The sequence below is a fragment of the Coregonus lavaretus genome (assembly GCF_964263955.1).
Source record: "Coregonus lavaretus genome assembly, chromosome: 1".
NCBI classification, from domain to species: Eukaryota; Metazoa; Chordata; class Actinopteri; order Salmoniformes; family Salmonidae; genus Coregonus; species Coregonus lavaretus.
The window spans coordinates 20,589,287-20,611,051 of NC_139988.1; the positions used below are offsets into that span (position 1 = coordinate 20,589,287).

Sequence of the window (21,765 nt, forward strand, 5' to 3'; positions counted from 1 at the left end):
CGGCTGGGATGTCCTTGTCCCATCGCGCTCTAGCAACTCCTTGTGGCGGCCGGGTGCATGCACGCTGACTTCGGTCGCCAGCTGTACAGTGTTTCCTCTGACACATTGGTGCGGCTGGCTTCCGGGTTAAGCGAGCAGTGTGTCAATAAGCAGTGCGGCTTGGCGGGGTTGTGTTTCGGAGGACACGTGGCTCTTGACCTTTGCCTCTCCCGAGTCCGTACGGGAGTCGAAGTGCAATACATTTATTTTATCATCATTGAAAAGGAAAAGGCCGAAGGCGAACATAGGTTAGGCTACTATGGTGAGCGAGCGTTGCGCCTTTTCAATTTCAATAAGTATTGATTACCCATTTGCTTGTCTCTGCCTGCAAATTGTCCTCCTAAAAGGTAGGCTATATCCTATAGGACTATGCAAAACATAGCAAATGTCTCCATCATCATTCTTGCTGCTTCCAGTTCAGTAGCCATACCTACGAGATCAGGTGTGTGTGTGGTCTCAATTAAATACAGTAGGCTATAGCCTATTTATACGTGGGCTGAGAAGCACGGAGCCGTTATCTTTCCAAGGAAATGTACTTCCTAAATAGGCCTATGATTAGGCTATAGTTTACTACATTGCCTATAAATAGGCCTAAATATTGATTACCCATATTTCTCAGTCTGAAAATCTTCCCACTCCTAAAAGGTATCCAATAAAAATAGCTCAATAGAAAGTGCAAGTCTCTCCAACTCTGCTCTCTTCAAACTACATCTAGCATTTTGGCTGATATAGCCCATTAATACAATGTAAGGGCCATGTGAGAATCTCTGGTAATTTAACCTATTTCTTAAGTTATTTCTGCGCATTTGATATTGTCTATAGGGCGCAAAATTGTTGGGACCATGGCTGGCAAGTGAGCTGTCTCACATATGCCTAAAATAACGTTGCGGGACTGCGGTTGGGTTTGGGACCAGTTCTTGTGGTAGAGGGTGGGAGTCGGACAGAAAGCCAGCCAGCGGGTGTGGGCAGGAGTGGGATGAAGAAATCGGTCCTGCACATACCTCTACTGTGCACCATGACAGTGAAGCCTGTAACGTTAGAGCTGTTTATTACTGTGTCAGTGTGAAACGTAGGGAATTAGCTAGGGAAACTGACAGATCAATAACGTTACATTGCCACTGACTAATACAACTCACATTGCGCTGAAAAAACGTCAGAATATTAATCTTAAATCGTTTGGCCGATTGTTTCATCGTTTGATTCAGGTCTAGTTCGATTGAGGCAAAAATAATAGCTAATGTAAGCCAACTTTTGGCCAGCTCTCTCTCGCTTGCCAAGTTCATTTACATCTGAAATGGGACAAAACAAAGGCTACAAACATTTCCATACAAACAACTGCTGTTACATAGTAATAATAGCCACCTCATATCGCTATCTGACAGATAACTAGAGGCTAGAGCTGACCTGGCTGTGGTAGCTACTCACTAGCGTCCTAAATCCAGTCGCATAAACACTCCAAACAGCCTAACCGACCGCTCGGGGGCATCCGCATGGTCCTAAAGCACACTGAGGCCCTGTTTTGTATCACATTCCAATGATAAAACTGGGGGGGACAAAAATGTAATTTCAGAATGTGACATGACCCCCCCGTCCCCAGTGAAAGTTGCGCCCCTGGATTGAGATAGTTCCTTACCTAGCTCACAGTATTTGCCACCATAACCATCTGCTCATAGGCAGAATATGGGTTCTAACAGACAGGGAGGGGACAGAGGTGTCACTGTGATGGTAGAAGTCACCTAGAAAAAGTAACAAATAAAAAACAAGAAAGTGATAAGCTCTGAGTACATGTGGTGAAGATATACTTGATTTTTTTGTTGCATTTTCGGTGGCAAAGAGCTTGTTTGAGCTTGATGTACCTGATTTTCTTTGATAGGGAAAAACGAATCCTGCACTCCCCACCCACCCCACCCGTCGACAGTACCCTCGCCACAAAATAATTTCCCGCGGCCATAGGGCAGGGTCGATAGTTCTCTGAATAGATGGGCACCTCTTGACTATTCCAATTGTACCAGTGGATGCCACTGAGAGTCACTGTTGTACTACTAATAACCAAAGCCATTATGATGAGGAATAAAACACAGCGAACCAGCAACAACATAGGCTACTGACTGCGTCATATTAAATATAATTTTGTATTTGAAGTATCAGTCTATCAGAATGTATTGCTAATATTTACTTTACATTGTGCAGTGTTGTTATAGGGGAAAGGTAAACCACATTTAATTAATTTGTTTGATACAATTATTGATAATTGATCATTTGTAGACCTACATGTTGTTACAGGTTGCTGGCTGTAGTTTAGCTGATTCATCAGGTGTTTAGGTAAATAGTCAAGGAATTGCGTCTGTCAATTCACATTAACGATGTAAACTAAAACAAATATGTACATTTTATCCCGGAAGTCGCCATGCCTGGATCCTGCATAGTTCAAATCCTCCAGACCGTGCTTCGCGACGGCTCAGGGCAGCTGGAGGAGGTGACGGATGAGGGAGATTATTCTCAACGACTACGACGACGACGACGCAAGACCGACCAGTATACAGGCGCTTCAGACGAAGCGGACAGGTGGCTGCTTAGTAGAAAATGGGCAACGCTGACTCCAAACTCAACTTCAGAAAAGCTGTGATACAACTAACAACCAAAACACAGGTATGTTAAAAATAATGACGCTCTTTGGTGTAGGCCAATGCAGCATTTAAATATTTATTAACAGTTCTGTTTTTCAAGATAAAAATAGCAATTCAAGTGGACCAGATGGTAGCCTGCCTACAAGTTGTAGTTGACACACATGGATGAGTGGGTGGTGAAGAAATACAGTAATGGTTACCATCAATCCAAAAGCAGGGTTTACTGGTTAAATGTAAACTTTTGATTAAAATGTAGTCCTAGGATATTTATATTTAGCTATTGACTATAAACTGACAATTAGATTAATTGTAGGGTACTGTTATAAATACTGCGAATTTTGTGTTATCAAATAGTGGACTCATAATATCGGCAACAATGTATCTATTTTGTAATCAAATGTTTGTAGTCATACTTCTGTAGTTATAATAAACACCACCAAGAGCCTCATATCAGGTGCAGACAGTCATTCTAAGGTGTATCCTATTCACAGAGCTATGATGAGATGCAGATATGAATACAGTACATTCGTGGGTGCTTCTGTGGCTGTCACTTGATAATTTTTTTTGAAAAAAGCTAGCCTAGAAACCATTTCCAGCTACATTTCTGATGACATGGTTGTTGAATGAATCATAACACTCAGACAATGTGGCTGATTTAAGGTGGGCTGAAAGACATTAAAGTTAGTCAAATAAGCATCAGTCTAAAGTGCACTGTTTAGGTGACATTTACTCTGTCATCAAGGCAAATAAAGGTAGCTGAATATATTGTTTGTACAACAAAACAAAAGTTAATTTCATCATATGCGTTCTTCTTTGTACGGTTTAGTCCTGGACTAAAAAGCAATGCTCAATGAAGAATCTCCATCAAAAGTGATTTTTTAGTCCATGACTAAGTTTATTATGTCTATATTTATCTGCTCTCCTCCTGTAGGCTACAGCCAAGCAGGGCTCTGAATTAATAATATATGAGTTAATAGAGAAGGGAAATGGCAGCATCAATGAGAGCACACATACATGATGTAGAGTGGTGTGACAACTGGGACTGGGTTTAGATGGGGCCTGGCTCTACGGTTGTGTGTGTCTGAGAGTGGAGCAGTGGCGGCTCCTGAAAAAATTCTCAGGAGGGGCAATTTTTCTGATGATTTAGGTGACCTACACACATTTAAAAAAAGATATGTCCAGCAACAACATGAAGACAGGAGCAGCATATAAGTCAATACCAGAAGCATTTATTGACTGATCTCAAAAGTGTTGGCTTACCAGGGTTGGTGGAGCCCTCAGTTTCATCTTTGCCTCGCAAAGCTAACTCAAACACTCCGCAAAACTTCACACACTGGATTAGCCGGCTGAGGATGTGGCGGTTCTTGCTAATGTCGTAGTAAATATATTTGTTATAGTGAATATGGAATATGATATGTTGAGTAAAATGTTGTGCTAAGATCTATTTAGGTCAGGAGCTGGTTATAAGTTCTGTTCCTATCCAATAACAATGGACAAAAGGGTCCTATCTTGTCAGCCTTGTCAGCAGGTGGCCAAGGACAACACCCACGCCATAGGCCTCTCAGTTCTTCCAACTCACGAGTTCTTGCTCTGAGGACACACACACACACAAACACACACACACACACATCATCACTGTTAAACACACACACACACACACACATCATCACTGTTAAACACACACACACACACACACACACACACACACACACACACACAAAAATCCCCTCTCTTAGGCTGAACATTTGAAGACAGAGAACCCGACTCAGAGCCAATGCAACAGTGACAGTAGCCTGGAGGTGACCTCGCCCAACTCATCAGGACCAATCAGAAGATCAGAACTACTAGATTGAACCTACTTCATTTATTGCATAAAATGTCTGCACACAATGTTTCGGGGCTCTCTTCAGATAATAATAATAATAATAATAATAATATGCCATTTAGCAGACGCTTTTATCCAAAGCGACTTACAGTCATGCGTGCATACATTTTTGTGTATGGGTGGTCCCGGGGATCGAACCCACTACCTTGGCGTTACAAGCACCATGCTCTACCAGCTGAGCTACAGAAAGTGGATACTCATGGATGCGCATTGCAATTGTAAAATGTCAACACAATTGGAGACACCACGTCATTTTTGGAGACATGTTATTGACAGTAAACTATTGTAGATGCGACTGCTAACTAAATAAAACATTTTAGCTGGCTAGCTAATCATCTTAGCTAAATGTGGGGCAAACAATTCAGTTATTTACCGTTAATTTGAGGGATTGGGGTGAAAGAAATCGAGTTACATAGTGATACTTTACGATATACTGTATTGACAATATCGCAATATTTTAGCGCTAGTTGGCTGTACCTGCACCAAAACACCATTATTGTTCCTTCATAGCTTGTTCTCAATCTTTTCACATTGGGAGCCAATTTGTTTTCAGCACTTTTATTTCCATGACTGATCAAAACTCGTTCTCATGGCTTTCTGATCCCTCTGCAACAGACATATGGTGCGCAATAAAATCACAGTATCGAATCGCAATACGTATAGAATCATGAGACTCGCAATGCTGATGCATATATCTTATCGTGAGGTTCCTGGCAATTCCCAGCCCAAGTTCATTTGCCACAACAAATCTCTTCGCTAGCAAACGCGATGTCTTCTCCAAAACGGCAATGTGTCTCCAGCAATGTTTACTTTTTTGACGTTCTATGGCATCTCCACTTTCCAAGCATATATGACCACATGTAATATTTTGGTAAGTGATGCAAATAGTGAACTATGTAGGGCCAGGATGTAAAATATATGTAGCTGCAGCAATTTCTCTTATCTGATATGGTAAGTAATGGGGCTTAATTTATAGCTCCCTAAGAGTTTGACGAACGGGTCCGTGAACGCGATTCCAGATATATTTACCTCTGAATAAACTGCCTTTATTACACCATATCCACCCTGTCCAAAGTCTCTACTTGGTCTCAGTTGGTTCTCCAGTAAACTTGTGATTATCAACACTAACCTCATCGTTGTGGCGGCGGACAGCTAGCCTGTATCCCTCGTCATCCAGTTGAGTGAGTGGCAATGTCTTTTTTCGTTCGTACCAATTTTTGGAAAATCCTCGGGTGTAGGACTTTCCGCCTTTAGTAGAAACCTGTTGAATTATTAAATTTGGTCTGGGAGGTCCTAATTGTTTCGTTGCCAATTTATCTTCATTTGTTCGCCGACAAAAAGGAACTTCTTTCAAACAATCCACTCTTTTCTCAGTTACGTTCATGGTTACGTAACGTATGACGAAAGCGCGTAAGTGCAAGCCCACAGACACCCATTGAGATTGTATTGAAGGCTCTGAAATTTGAAAAAAATAGATTTTACATGGGAGTCTATGACAGACTTCTGGGCGATTTTCAACCTGACTGAAATCGCCCCAAAAGGGGGGGGAGCCATTTGTAGCACGACTTTAGCCTGATTCGACATTTAGTGGCAGTGTGGCACTGTGGCAGATCAGACGTATAGATTACAACACTGATAACTACTGTTGCCGTGATATAATTGATTAGAAAAAAAATCCCTTCCTTTTCCCGTTTGGCAGTGCGTCGCCCATATCGCCCTATTGAACAGGCCGCCCCTGGAGTGGAGTGACATCTGGGTCTATCAGTGCGATGGTGTGCAGAATGGAGATAATTTCCTCTGACTCACTGCTTGGGTCAAAGCGTCAGACTGACACATAGTGCATTGCTAGGTACTGGCCATCATGGAGAATATAAAGGATAAGAAGACCTGAATTTGTGGTTGCAACGCTGTCACCATTACCACTACATAGGAGCATAGACTGCAGTGTGCAGACTGAAGAGGCTCTTGTTACCATGCTCACATGATGGGAACAGATGAAGGAAAAAGTTGCACTCTCATTTATTTTTCTTGCTGTGGATTTATTTGACTAAGGTTTTGGCTACAGAGCCTTCATCAGACAGGGTGTTGGGATGGGGAATATATCTGATCCCTTTTGTTGCCTCATCTCCCCCAGCCCGTGGAGACTACAGATGATGCCTTCTGGGACCAGTTCTGGGCGGATACTGCCACGACCGTCCAGGATGTGTTTGCCCTGGTGCCGGCGGCGGAGATACGAGCCGTCAGGGAGGAATCTCCCTCCAATCTAGCAACCCTCTGCTACAAGGTAAGGTAGGGTACTAGGATACAGCATCGCAATATTTTTTCTATGGCAAAAATCAGAACACGAAGCAGACCAAACTCTTTGGTCCTTTAAAAACCTGCTGTATGTAAAATATTGTGTGCAATAGCTTAGAAAATAAATAAATGGACTCTGGATGACAACATAATGATGTTTGTTTCCAGCATTAGGGCTGTTGTCCTAAATAAGTTAAATCCACTTTGTGGATACTTTTAGCAAAAATGTTTATTTTCAATGTACAATCTGTAGAAACAATGAGAATAGAAGGGTTCAGAACTTTTGTGAAACAGTACAGTTAAAAAATATATGGCAAATAGAAATCCAATATGGATGGTGTTAAGAGAGATGGGAGGTGTTGAATGGAGCTGAAGGATGGGACTAATAACAACTAACAACAGCTAATAACAACAAGATAACTAATGTAAAGCATACTGTGTCCATAATAAGTATATAGGTTATAAGTTGAGAGCTTTTGTGAAAGAGCACAGTTAGAAAGATATGGCATATAGAAGCAAACCGGATGGACATCATGAAAATGATCGGAGAGGTTGAGAGTAGAGGAGGTTCAGGAGTAAAAACAAACAAAATATAATTATTGTAAAATTGACTGTGTCCATAAAATGTATATAGTATGTATAAGCTGTAAGTAGAGGCCTAAGCGTTGTTGTTCACTGGTTTACTCCAATTAGGGAAGGGGTCGTGGGGTTGGAAAGTAATAAAGGGAAATATATTTTTTAAAAGGATATGTGTATACAGTGAGGGAAAAAAGTATTTGATCCCCTGCTGATTTTGTACGTTTGTCCACTGACAAAGACATGATCAGTCTATAATTTTAATGGTAGGTTTATTTGAACAGTGAGAGACAGAATAACAACAAAATCCAGAAAAACGCATGTCAAAAATGTTATAAATTGATTTGCATTTTAATGAGGGAAATAAGTATTTGACCCCTCTGCAAAACATGACTTAGTACTTGGTGGCAAAACCCTTGTTGGCAATCACAGAGGTCAGACGTTTCTTGTAGTTGGCTACCAGGTTTGCACACAGATCTTCTCCAAGTCATTAAGGTTTCGAGCCTGACGTTTGTCAACTCGAACCTTCAGCTCCCTCCACAGATTTTTTAAATGGGATTAAGGTCTGGAGACTGGCTAGAACACTCCAGGACCTTAATGTGCTTCTTCTTGAGCCACTCCTTTGTTGCCTTGGCCGTGTGTTTTGGGTCATTGTCATGCTGGAATACCCATCCACGACCCATTTTCAATGCCCTGGCTGAGGGAAGGAGGTTCTCACCCAAGATTTGACAGTGCATCGTCCCTTTGATGCGGTGAAGTTGTCCTGTCCCCTTAGCAGAAAAACACCCCCAAAGCATAATGTTTCCACCTCCATGTTTGACGGTGGGGATGGTGTTCTTGGGGTCATAGGCAGCATTCCTCCTCCTCCAAACACGGCGAGTTGAGTTGATGCCAAAGAGCTCGATTTTGGTCTCATCTGACCACAACACTTTCACCCAGTTCTCCTCTGAATCATTCAGATGTTCATTGGCAAACTTCAGACAGGCATGTATATGTGCTTTCTTGAGCAGGGGGACCTTGCGGGCGCTGCAGGATTTCAGTCCTTCACGTCGTAGTGTGTTACCAATTGTTTTCTTGGTGACTATGGTCCCAGCTGCCTTGAGATCATTGACAAGATCCTCCCGTGTAGTTCTGGGCTGATTCCTCACCGTTCTCATGATCATTGCAACTCCACAAGGTGAGATCTTGCATGGAGCCCCAGGCCGAGGGAGATTGACAGGTCTTTTGTGTTTCTTCCATTTGTGAATATTCGCACCAACTGTTGTCACCTTCTCACCAAGCTGCTTGGCGATGGTTTTGTAGCCCATTCCAGCCTTGTGTAGGTCTACAATCTTGTCCCTGACATCCTTGGAGAGCTCTTTGGTCTTGGCCATGGTGGAGAGTTTGGAATCTGATTGATTGATTGCTTCTGTGGACAGTTGTCTTTTAAACAGGTAACAATTTGAGATTAGGAGCACTCCCTTTAAGAGTGTTCTCCTAATCTCAGCTCGTTACCTGTATGAAAATAAAATAAATAAATAATTGGTCATTTAGCAGACGCTCTTATCCAGAGCGACTTACAGGAGCAATTAGGGTTAAGTGCCTTGCTCAAGGGCACATCGACAGATTTTTCACCTAGTCGGCTTGGGGATTAGAACCAGCGACCTTTCGGTTACTGGCACAACGCTCTTAACCACTAAGCTACCTGCCGCCCTTAAAAGACACCTGGGAGCCAGAAATCTTTCTGATTGCGAGGGGGTCAAATACTTATTTCCCTCATTAAAATGCAAATCAATTTATAACATTTTTGACATGCTGTTCTCTCACTGTTCAAATAAACCTACCATTAAAATTATAGACTGATCATTTCTTTGTCAGTGGGCAAACGTACAAAATCAGCAGGGGATCAAATACTTTTTTCCCTCACTGTATATATGTATGTATTTATATGCATGTGTGTATGTATATTTTAAAAAACAAATAGAAAAAATACAATCAAAAACCGCTTCGTGTTTGGTTTCCTTGCCACAATACTAACGAGTATCGCGATACTTGCATTGTCCCGGCCCTAGTAACAGGTGTGTTAAGTTGTGCTGTACTGTAGTAGCAGTTGTATTCTGAGTGTTATGTGGTGCTGTACTGTAGTAACAGGTGTATTCTGAGTGTATTAAGGGGTGCTGTACTGTAGTAACAGGAGTATACTGAGTGTGTTAAGTGCTGCTGTACTGTAGTATCGGGCAGGTGTTCCACCTGGGTTTGCTTCCAATATGTCTCTAGTGGGTTTTAAATGGTGTGTTTCATCCTTTTCTGTAGTTAAGCAGATTATATTGGGTACCTTGGATACAGTTGGTGTAAAAGGAATGCTAGTGTTTGTTGTTCCCAGTTAAGAGAGGTCAAAGGCCATATTACTGCAGTAGATGGACTGTGTCGAGCCTCAAGGGTCTACTGTATAAGACCTCAAATCGAAACACTTGCATAAGCAAGAAATGAAGCAGTGTGTGCGAGGGTGTGTTGTATTTGACTAACTGTACATGTTCATGTGTCCATTCTCCACCAGGCGGTGGGGAAGCTAGTCCAGGGGGCTGACTCTGGTTGTCCCTCAGAGAAGGAGAGACAGATAGTCCTTAACTGCACCCGTCTGCTCACACGTATCCTACCATACATCTTTGAGGACGCAGACTGGAGAGGGTTCTTCTGGTCTATCGTGCCTGGAGCTGGGGTGAGAATACTGTACTACTCATCAACGGCACCATCCAATAGAGATAAAAAATGCTGTGTCCCTGAAATGTTCTGTGCTATCCTAGCCGATTGGACATGAAGCCCTTTGAAGTTGTGATTTCATTATATATGCAATTTGCGGGCCTCCCGAGTGGCGCAGTGGTCTAAGGTACTGCATCGCAGTGCTAGCTGTGCCACTAGAGATCCTGGTTCGATTCCAGGCTTTGTCGCAGCCGGCCGCGACCGGGAGACCCATGGGGCGGCGCACAATTGGCCCAGCGCCGTCCAGGGTAGGGGAGGGTTTGGCCGGCAGGGATGTCCTTGTCCCATCGTGCACTAGCGACTCCTGTGGCGGGCCAAGCGCAGTGCATGCTGACTCAGTCGCCAGGTGTACAGTGTTTCCTCCGGCACATTGGTGCGGCTGGCTTCCGGGTTAAGTGGGCACTGTGTCAAGAAGCAGTGCGGCTAGGTTGGGTTGTGTTTCGGAGGACGCACGACTCTCGACCTTCGCCTCTCCCGTGTCCGTACGGAAGTTGTAGCGATGGGACAAGACTGTAACTACCAATTGGATTACACGAAATTGGGGAGAAAAAGGGGGTAAAATTCCCCCCCCCCCAAAAAAAATATATATATATATAATGCAATTTGCGTGGTTTATCAGTGGTCAGGGTCATTTTAAATAAAGTTTGTTCCCTTTATTATTTTTGGCTCCCCTTGGGAAATTAAGAGGGATGCATTTTCTATCGCATGCTGCCAAGGATGCCAGTCTCGCTTTCCCCTTGTCTAGAGAGTCGAGATTGTATCCTGGAGGCTTGAGTTGAAAAGATTGCCTGTTACGTAATCCGTTAAATTAACTCCCTGTCTCAGACTCAGCATGTTCTCTTCTCCCCATGAAGTTACATCATAATGCCTGCCTTGTATCTACCGAGAGAGGTGATTGGATCAGACCAGTGGGTTCATGACTGCTTTCTCCATAGTCCTGACTTTTACCCAGTACTGCCACTGACCGAACAAATAATCAGATGAATTAATTTATGTGTGTAGGTAGATGTAGGGGAGAGTGGGGTATGGTCAGCCATTTATTACGTTCAGCATCACTAAATCAAGATAAATATAGTAGTCTTCCTTTCCTTTTCTTTTCTTTATTGAACCTTTATTTAACTAGGCAAGCCAATTAAGAACACATTCTTATTTACAATGATGGCCTACCAAGAGGCAAAAGGCCTCCTGCGGGTACAGGGGCTGGGATAAAAAATAAAAATGTAGGCCACACATCACGACAAGAGAGACAACACTACATAAAGAGAGACCTAAGACAACAAGACAACATGGCAGCAACACATGACAACACAGTATGGTAGCAACACAACATGGCAGCAGCACAACATGGTAGCAGCACAAACATGGTACAAACATTGTTACGCACAGATAACAGCACAAGTGTCAGTAAGAGTGTCCATGATTGAGTCTTTTAAAGTAGAGATGGAGATAAATCTTTCCAGTTTGAGTGTTTTTTGCAGCTCGTTCCAGTCGCTAGGTGCAGCAAACTGAAAAGAGGAGCGACCCAGGTATGTGTGTGCTTTGGGGACCTTTGACAGATGACTGTCAGAACGGGTGTTGTACAGTGCTTTCGGAAAGTATTCAGACCCCTTGACTTTTTCCAAATGTTGTTACATTACAGCCTTATTCTAAAATTGATAAAACATTGATTTTTTTCTCATCAATCTACACACAATACCCCATAATGACAAAGCAAAACAGGTTTTGAGAAATGTATGCTAATTTATATTTAAAAAAAACCTGAAATAGTACATTTACATAAGTATTCAGACCCTTTACTCGCACCTTTGGCAGCGATTACAGCATAGAGTCTTCTTGGGTATGACGCTACAAGCTTGGCACACCTGTGTTTGGGGAGTTTCTCCCATTCTTCTCTGCAGATCCTCTCAAGCTCTGTCCGGTTGGATGGGAAGCGTCGCTGCACAGCTATTTTCAGGTCTCTCCAGAGATGTTAGATCGGGTTCAAGTCCGTGCTCTGGCTGGGCCACTCAAGGACATTCAGAGACTTGTCCCGAAGCCACTCCTGCGTTGTCTTTGCTGTGTGCTTAGGGTTGTAGTCCTGTTGGAAGGTGAACCATTGCCCCAGTCTGAGGTCCTGAGTGCTCTGGAGCAGGTTTTCATCAAGGATCTCTCTGTACTTTGCTCTGTTCGTCTTTCCCTCGATCCTGACTAGTCTCCCAGTCCCTGCTGCTGAAAAACATCCCCACAGAATGATGCTGCCACCACCATGCTTCACCGTAGGGATGGTGCCAGGTTTCCTCCAGACATGACGCTTGGCATTTAGGCCAAAGAGTTCAATCTTGGTTTCATCAGACCAGAGAATCTTGTTTCTCATGGTTTGACGGTCTTTAGGTACCTTTTGGCAAACTCCAAGCGGGCTGTCATGTGCCTTTTACCTAAGAGTGGCTTCCATATGGCCACTCTACCATAAAGGCCTGATTGGTGGAGTGCTGCAGAGATAGATGGTTGTCCTTCTGGAAGGTTCTCCCATCTCCACAGAGGAACTCTGGAGCTCTGTCAGAGTGACCATCGGGTTCTTGGTCACCTCCCTGACCAAGGTTCTTCTCCCCCGATTGCTCAGTTTGGCCGGGCGGCCAGCTCTAGGAAGAGTCTTGGTGGTTCCAAACTTCTTCCATTTAAGAATGATGGAGGCCACTGTGTTCTTGGGGACCTTAAATGCTGTAGATATTTGTTGGTATCCTTCCCCAGATCTGTGCCTCGACACAATCCTGCCTCGAAGCTCTACGGCCAATTCCTTCGACCTCATGTCTTGGTTTTTACTCTGACATGCACTGTCAACTGTGGGACCTTATATAGACTGGTGTGTGTTTTTCCAAATAATCTCCAATCAATTGAATATACCACAGGTGGACTCCAATCAAGTTGTAAAAACATCTCAAGGATGATCAATAGAAACAGGATGCACCTGAGCTCAAATTTGAGTCTCATAGCAAAGGGTCTGAATACTTACACTACCAGTCAAACGTTTGGACACACCTACTCATTCAAGGGTCTTTCTTTATTTTTTATTATTTTTTACATTGTAGAATAATAGTGAAGACATTAAAACTATGAAATAACACATGGAATCATGTAGTAACCAAAGAAGTGTTAAACATATCAAATATATTTTATATTTGAGATTCTTCAAATAGCCACCCTTTGCCTTGATGACAGCTTTGCACATGCTTGGCATTCTCTCAACCAGCTTCATGAGGTAGTCACCTGGAATTAATTTCAATTAACAGGTGTGCCTTCTTAAAAGTTCATTTGTGGAATTTCTTTCCTTCTTAATGCGTTTGAGCCAATCAGTTGTGTCGTGACAAGGTAGGGGGTATACAGAAGATAGCCCTATTTGGTAAAAGACCAAGTCCATATTATGGCAAGAACAGCTCAAATAAGCAAAGAGAAACGACAGTCCTTCATTACTTTACGACATGAAGGTCAGTCAATAGGGAACATTTCAAGAACTACGATGAAACTTGCTCTCACGAGGACCACCACAGGAATGGAAGACCCAGAGTTACCTCTGCTGCAGAGGATATGTTCATTAGAGTTACCAGCCTCAGAAATTGCAGCCCAAATAAATACTTTACAGAGTTCAAGTCACAGATACATCTCAACATCAACTGTTCAGAGGGGACTGTGTGAATCAGGCCTTCGTGTTTGAATTGCTGCAAAGAAACCACTACAAAAGGACACCAATAAGAAGAAGAGACCTGTCCAAATTGGAGATTTTGGGTTCCAAACGCTGTGTCTTTGTGAGACGTGGTGTGGGTGAACGGATGATCTCCGCATGTGTAGTTCCCAAAAAGCCAAGGTGTTATGGTGTGGGGGTGCTTTGCTGTTGACACTGTCTGTGATTTATTAAGAATTCAAGGCACACTTAACCAGCATGGCTACCACAGCATTCTGCAGCGATACGCCATCCCATCTGGTTTGGGCTTAGTGGGACTATAATTTGTTTTTCAACAGGACAATGACCCAACACACCTCCAGGCTGTGTAAGGGCTATTTGACCAAGAATGAGAGCGATGGAGTGCTGCTTCAGATGACCTGGCCTCCACAATCCCCCGACCTCAACCCAATTTATGTACATATTTATGTACATATTACTTCAACTACCTCAACTAGCCGGTGCCCCCGCACATTGACTCTGCACCGGTACCCCCCTGTATATATAGCCTCCCTACTGTTATTTTATTTTACTTCTGCTCTTTTTTTCTCAACACTTTTTTTTGTTGTTTTATTTTACTTTTTTATAAAAAATAAATGCACTGTTGGTTAAGGGCTGTAAGTAAGCATTTCACTGTAATGTCTGCACCTGTTGTATTCGGCGCATGTGGCCAATAAAATTTGATTTGATTTGAATTGAGATGGTTTGGGATGAGTCGGACCGCAGAGTGAAGGAAAAGCAGCCAACAAGTGCTAAGCATATGTGGGAACTCCTTTAAGACTGTTGGAAAAGCATTCCAGGTGAAACTGGTTGAGAGAATGCCAAGAGTGTGCAAAGCTGTCATCAAGGGAAAGGGTGGTTACAGTGAGGGGGAAAAAGTATTTGATCCCCTGCTGATTTTGTACGTTTGCCCACTGACAAAGACATGATCAGTCTATAATTTTAATGGTAGGTTAATTTGAACAGTGAGAGACAGAATAACAACAATAAAATCCTGAAAAACGCATGTCAAAAATGTTATACATTTATTTGCATTTTAATGAGGGAAATAAGTATTTGACCCCTCTGCAAAACATGACATAGTGCTTGGTGGCAAAACCCTTGTTGGCAATCACAGAGGTCAGATGTTTCTTGTAGTTGGCCACCAGGTTTGCACACATCTCAGGAGGGATTTTGTCCCACTCCTCTTTGCAGATCTTCTCCAAGTCATTAAGGTTTCGAGGCTGACGTTTGGCAACTCGAACCTTCAGCTCCCTCCACAGACTTTCTATGGGATTAAGGTCTAGAGACTGGCTAGGCCACTCCAGGACCTTAATGTGCTTCTTCTTGAGCCACTCCTTTGTTGCCTTGGCCGTGTGTTTTGGGTCATTGTTATGCTGGAATACCCATCCACGACCCATTTTCAATGCCCTGGCTGAGGGAAGGAGGTTCTCACCCAAGATTTGACGGTACATGGCCCCGTCCATCGTCCCTTTGATTCAGTGAAGTTGTCCTGTCCCCTTAGCAGAAAAACACCCCCAAAGCATAATGTTTCCACCTCCATGTTTGACGGTGGGGATGGTGTTCTTGGGGTCATAGGCAGCATTCCTCCTCCTCCAAACATGGCGAGTTGAGTTGATGCCAAAGAGCTCGATTTTGGTCTCATCTGACCACAACACTTTCACCCAGTTCTCCTCTGAATCATTCAGATGTTCATTGGCAAACTTCAGACAGGCATGTATATGTGCTTTCTTGAGCAGGGGGACCTTGCGGGCGCTGCAGGATTTCAGTCCTTCACGGCGTAGTGTGTTACCAATTGTTTTCTTGGTTACTATGGTACCAGCTGCCTTGAGATCATTGACAAGATCCTCCCGTGTAGTTCTGGGCTGATTCCTCACCGTTCTCATGATCATTGCAACTCCACGAGGTGAGATCTTGCATGGAGCCTCAGGCCGAGGGAGATTGACCGTTATTTTGTGTTTCTTCCATTTGCGAATAATCGCACCAACTGTTGTCACCTTCTCACCATGCTGCTTGGCGATGGTTTTGTAGCCCATTCCAGCCTTGTGTAGGTCTACAATCTTGTCCCTGACATCCTTGGAGAGCTCTTTGGTCTTGGCCATGGTGGAGAGTTTGGAATCTGATTGATTGATTGCTTCTGTGGACAGGTGTCTTTTATACAGGTAACAAACTGAGATTAGGAGCACTCCCTTTAAGAGTGTGCTCCTAATCTCAGCTCGTTACCTGTATAAAATACACCTGGGAGCCAGAAATCTTTCTGATTGAGAGGGGGTCAAATACTTATTTCCCTCATTAAAATGCAAATCAATTTATAACATTTTTGACATGCGTTTTTCAGGATTGTTTTTATTGTAATTCTGTCTCTCACTGTTCAAATAAACCTACCATTAAAAGTATAGACTGATCATTTCTTTGTCAGTGGCCAAACGTACAAAATTAGATATATATACATCAAATATATAATATATATTGATTTGTTTAACACTTTTTTGGTTACTACATGATTCCATATGTGTTTTTTCATAGTTTTATGTCTTCGCTATTATTCTACAATGTAGAAAATAGTAAAAATAAAGAGAAACCCTTGAATGAGTAGGTGTGTCCAAACTTTTGACTGGTACTGAATGTAAATACGTTTTTCATTTTATTTTTTATTTTTTGTAAATTTGCAAAACATTCTAAAAACTAGTTTTCACTTTGTCATTATGGGGTATTGTGTGTAGATTGATGAGAATTGTGTTTCATTTAGTCAATTTTAGAATAAGGTTGTAACGTGAGAAAAAGGGAAGGGTTATGAATACTTTCCGAGTGCACTGTTGAGCTCTCTGCTCAATATCACTTACCTTTCCATTTCTTGACCAGTTGTCTGGAAAAGAGATGTTGTTTTGATGTTCCAATTTGTAGGCAAGTTCTCTGAATTTGAGTCTACTAAGCCCATGAAACTAGTCTGCGAGATTCTTGATATGTTTAGCAAGCTCAGGCACCATGTCATCAGATAAGACCTTATGTGCCTCTGCTACTCTAGCATAGCCTCTCTTTCACACAGGTCTTTTTTGTCAATGTACTGTACCTCTTCAGTGTCATTGTCTATTTTGTCAGCCCCTTGCTGCTGCTCAAATGGACTTCTTTCCTTCTCTCACTTCCTTGGCTGCTTTCTCAAGAACCTCAAGGGGGGCTAGAACCCTGCTTGTTTTATGTTTAATTACACGGTGTATGATGATGTCTGCTCTGTAACAATACAAATCTTGAGTTCAGATGCATGACACATTGCAAAAATACTATGCATAAAACTGACAGAAAATGTAATCATCATTTGTATGGTGGCCATTGGCTCAACTTACCCCAAGGTAAACATTTGGTCTATATTAGCACACACAGTTGTCAGAGCAGCTTACCGATCAATGCACCTGTACACAGCCATTCTGAAATTAGCCCACCCAACTACCTCATCCCCATATTGTTATTTATTTTGCTAATTTGCACCCCAGTATCTCTATTTGCACATCATCTTTTGCACATCTATCATTCCAGTGTTAATACGAAATTGTAACTATTTTGCACTATGGCCTATTTATTGCCTTACCTCCATAACTTACTACATTCACACACACTGTATATATATTTTCTGTTGTATTTTTGACTTTATGTTTTGTTTACCCCATATGTAACTCTGTGTTGTTGTTTTTATCGCACTGATTTTCTTTATCTTGGCCAGGTCACAGTTGTAAATGAGAACTTGTTCTCAACTGGTTTACCTGGTTAAATAAAGGTGAAAAAAAAATAAAAAAAATAAAAAAATAAACACAGCTATAAGGATGCACTTTCATGCTATGTTTAGGACCTTGTATTGTAGCTTATAGAGACCCCAACTGATGTACAAAACAATCTTTAAATGATCTACTTTGGTTTCAAGCATCATGAGACCTATAACACAATAAAATCATTGGACTTTGTGAAAATCTTTTTTTAAAAAATTTTTTACCTAACTTGCTTACCACTTTTTCCATGTGGTTTTTCCTTCACAGACTCCATGAAGTGATGTCCTCATCCTAAATATTTGGTCAAGTGATTCATTTTGTGTATGGTTTCCTAGAAACAAGGGAAGGCTCAACTAACCCTTTGGCTCAACTTACCCCACTCTCCCCTACTTGTTACAGATCATTGGATAGAATAGGTTTGTCTTATGGTGAAAAGGATGCTGTTTATTTAGCACGAAACATGCACTGTGGGTTGGAGAATAGACAGACAGACAGAGGAGGACCATTCTTCCCGAGCCTCTGGTTTGATTTTTCATAACCCTTTTCAGCTTCGTATGGAACAGATTTTCTTCTTGAATCTGTGAGTGAGCGCCCCTCTCTCATACTGACTGTCCCCCACTACTGCAGCCGCTGCTGTGCTGTCTGTTGGGAACTGGAGGGAACTGCGTTTATTCAGGTTTTCAAAGTTCTGACCAGCCAGCGTTGCAAGATTAGCCCAAGCTGGGTTGTGTTCATTTGGACACACCATAGCAAAATGAAAATGTACGTTTCTTATTAGACAAGATCAGGTAGTACCTCCCTGTTTCAGTCCATTTTCTTCTGGGGTTTTTCCCCCTAATGAACACAGACCTGGTGTTGAGTCAGGTCACTGTCCCAGGCAGAGAGAGCTCTTTGAGTAGGGGATTTCCTTCTCCCTCTATGTCTGCTAATTGTTGGACCAGCTGGGTCTCCTGTTACCTGGCCTGTAGAGCAGCTCATTCTGCCTGATCACTACTCATATTGTGTCTCCCTCCCCCATCCCTCCCTCCTGGCCAGTGGTTGAATTGGGGAGGGATTGGATAACCTTTTAATTAAAGTGAGAGGCTGGATGGGTGAATGCCAAACTATTATGGGAGTCGGTGTGAATGCGGAACGGTTGTGCTAATCGGTGAAGAGGCATTCTCTACTACACACTGAACTGGTTGGGGTACTATGTTTGTCCCTATCGCTTCAAGGACCCAGGCAGTCACACACAGTCAGGCAGTTAAGGCGAAAGTGGCCTGAATGACTGCTACGTATTTGGAAAGGGTACTATTGTCTGGAAATACAATTGAGTTTTATATTTTTTTTGTCACATTCGTTATTGATAATCCTTAATGCAGTTCTACTTAACCCATTTTATACTAAATAATATACAGTGCATTCGGAAAGTATTCAGACCCCTTCCCTTTTTCCACATTTTGTTATGTTACAGCCTTATTCTGAAATGGATTATATTATTGTTTTCCCTCATCAATCTACACACAATACCCCATAATGACAAAGCGAAAACAGGTTTTTAGAATTGTTTGCAATATAAAAAACAGAACTATCTTATTTACATAAGTATTCAGACCCTTTGCTATGAGACTTGAAAATTGAGCTCAGGTCCATCCTGTTTCCATTGATCATCCTTGATGTTTCTACAACTTGATTGGAGTCCACCTGTGGTAAATTCAATTGATTGGACATGATTTGGAAAAACACACACCAGTCTATATAAGGTCCCACAGTTGACAGTGCATGTCAGAGCAAAAATCAAGCCATGAGGTCGAAGGAATTGTCGGTAGAGCGCCGAGACAGGATTGTGTCGAAGCACAGATCTGGGGAAGGGTACCAAAAAATGTCTGCATCATTGAAGGTCCCCAAGAACACAGTGGCCTTCATCATTCTTAAATGGAAGAAGTTTGGAACCACCAAGACTCTTCCTAGAGCTGGCCGCCCGGCCAAACTGAGCAATCTAGGGAGAAGGGCCTTGGTCAGGGAGGTGACCAAGAACCCGATGGTCACTCTGACAGAGCTTCAGAGTTCCTTTGTGGAGATGGTAGAACCTTCCAGAAGGACAACCATCTCTGCATCACTCCACCAATCAGGCCTTTATGGTAGAGTGGCCAGACGGAAGCCACACCTCAGTAAAAGGCACATGACAGCCCGCTTGGAGTTTGCAAAAAGGCACCTAAAGGACTCTCAGACCATGAGAAGCAAGATTCTCTGGTCTGATGAAACCAAGATTGAACTCTTTGGCCTGAACGCCAAGCATCACGTCTGGAGGAAACCTGGCACCATCCCTACGGTGAAGCATGGTGGTGACAGCATCATGCTGTGGGGATGTTTTCAGCGGCAGGGACTGGGAGACTAGTCAGGATCGAGGGAAAGATGAACGGAGCAATGTACAGAGAGATCCTTGATGAAAACCTGCTCCAGAGTGCTCAGAATCTCAGACTGGGGCGATGGTTCACCTTTCAACAGGACAACGACCCTAAGCACACAGCCAAGACAACGCAGGAGGGGCTTCTGGACAAGTCTCTGAATGTCCTTGAGTGGCCCAGCCAGAGCCCGGCCTTGAACCCGATCGAACATCTCTGGTGAGACCTGAAAATAGCTGTGCAGCGACACTCCCCATCCAACCTGACAGAGCTTGAGATGATCTGCAGAGAAGAATGGGAGAAACTCCCCAAATACAGGTGTGCCAAGCATGTAGTGTCATACCCAAGAGGACTTGAGGCTGTAATCACTGCCAAAGGTGCTTCAAGAAAGTACTGAGTAAAGGGTCTGAATACTTATGTAAATGTGATATTTCATTTTTTTTTTTATACATTTGTAAAAAATGTCTGAATCTGTTTTTGCTTTGTCATTAGGGGGCATTGTGTGTAGATTGATGAGGGGGTGAAAAAACATTTTTTTTTTACAATGACGGCCTACAAGGCTGTAATGTAACAAAATGTGGAAAAAGTCAAAGGGTCTGAATACTTTCCGAATGCACTGTGTACATGCACTATTAGTATCTAAAAGACATGTTCTTTCCTGTGGCCAAAACTCTTTGTCTGTCTCCTAGAAAGATGAAGGTGATGATGATGATGAGGAGGATTGTGTCCTAGGATGAGCCTGATGATGCTGAGGTCTGTCTCTCAGCAGGATGTTGATGATTATGACGATGATGATTATTATTATTGTGTCCCAGCAGGATGAAGGTGATGATAATGATGGAGCAAGGCCCCTGGCTGAGTCTCTCCTCCTGGCTGTATCTGACCTGCTCTTCTGTCCAGACTTCACCGTCCAGAGCCACAAGAGAGCCGGCCAGGTGAGTAACCTCGTCCAGAAACGCTATGAGAAAATTAGTGTTGACCAGTGTTCCTTTCATGAGAGGAAAAACCTAAACTACTTGACCATTTTTATATTTTAATATTTTATTTGATATTTTATAAACAATACAAAACAAATGACAACATCATACAAACATCAACATCACCCTGCCCAGACCCACCAGCTCACACCCCCATCTTCAGCGCCCGCATCACTTTCTGCCACATGGCCTCAAACTGCACCATTTTGTTTCTCTCCGTTGCCCACACACTTTAAACATCTAGATAATAAAGCATTTAACCTTTCCATTGCATTAACAACGGAGGATTGGTCGATTTCCAGTTAAGTATAAATTTTTTAAAGATGATTGACGAGAAAAGTATTGTCCAACCCATCGGGTATCTCACTGCACCCTCATATGCCATGTCTTGAAATATGCAGACAGACGGATTAAAAGTTAATTTACATTGTAATAGTTCAGACAGCCAACTTTCGAACTCCGCCCATAACTTTTGGACTTTATAACATTCCCAGAAGGCATGGATTATTGAGTCAATATTAGTTTTACACTTCAGACATGACTCTGCCGTTGTGCTGTAGAATGTGAATTTTGTCTACATTGGTCAAAAATTGCTTTTTAAAGCTGTCATTGAAGTAAATATATTTCCTATTTCCAAGTAATTTACAGTTTTTTTGCCTTTAGTTTTCCATGTACACCAATTTATCTGTGAATTCTGAAAAGCTATCCAAGGTTGTGTTTTTAGGGAGTGATATTGGTTCTTGTAGAATACGTTTAATTTTCTTCCATATTGTTATAGTGTTCTTAACTAT

The 21,765-nt window shown here is 42.5% G+C and overlaps 1 protein-coding gene across 2 annotated transcripts in view; it reads left to right on the forward strand.

Moving 5' to 3' along the window:
• The first annotated feature begins 2,585 nt into the window (after positions 1 to 2,585).
• Positions 2,586 to 21,765, forward strand: part of LOC311128709 (protein HID1-like) — a 31,396-nt gene continuing 12,216 nt past the window's right edge. Inside the window, exons 1-4 of one of the 2 annotated variants that reach the window (XM_084160946.1) lie at positions 2,586 to 2,688; positions 6,686 to 6,835; positions 9,959 to 10,120; positions 20,813 to 20,932. In XM_084160946.1, coding sequence (XP_084017072.1) covers positions 2,623 to 2,688; positions 6,686 to 6,835; positions 9,959 to 10,120; positions 20,813 to 20,932 — 498 coding nt within the window. In that variant the 5' untranslated portion in view covers positions 2,586 to 2,622. The remainder of the gene's footprint in view (positions 2,689 to 6,685; positions 6,836 to 9,958; positions 10,121 to 20,812; positions 20,933 to 21,765) is intronic. The other variant, XM_084160947.1, reaches the window with a different exon arrangement.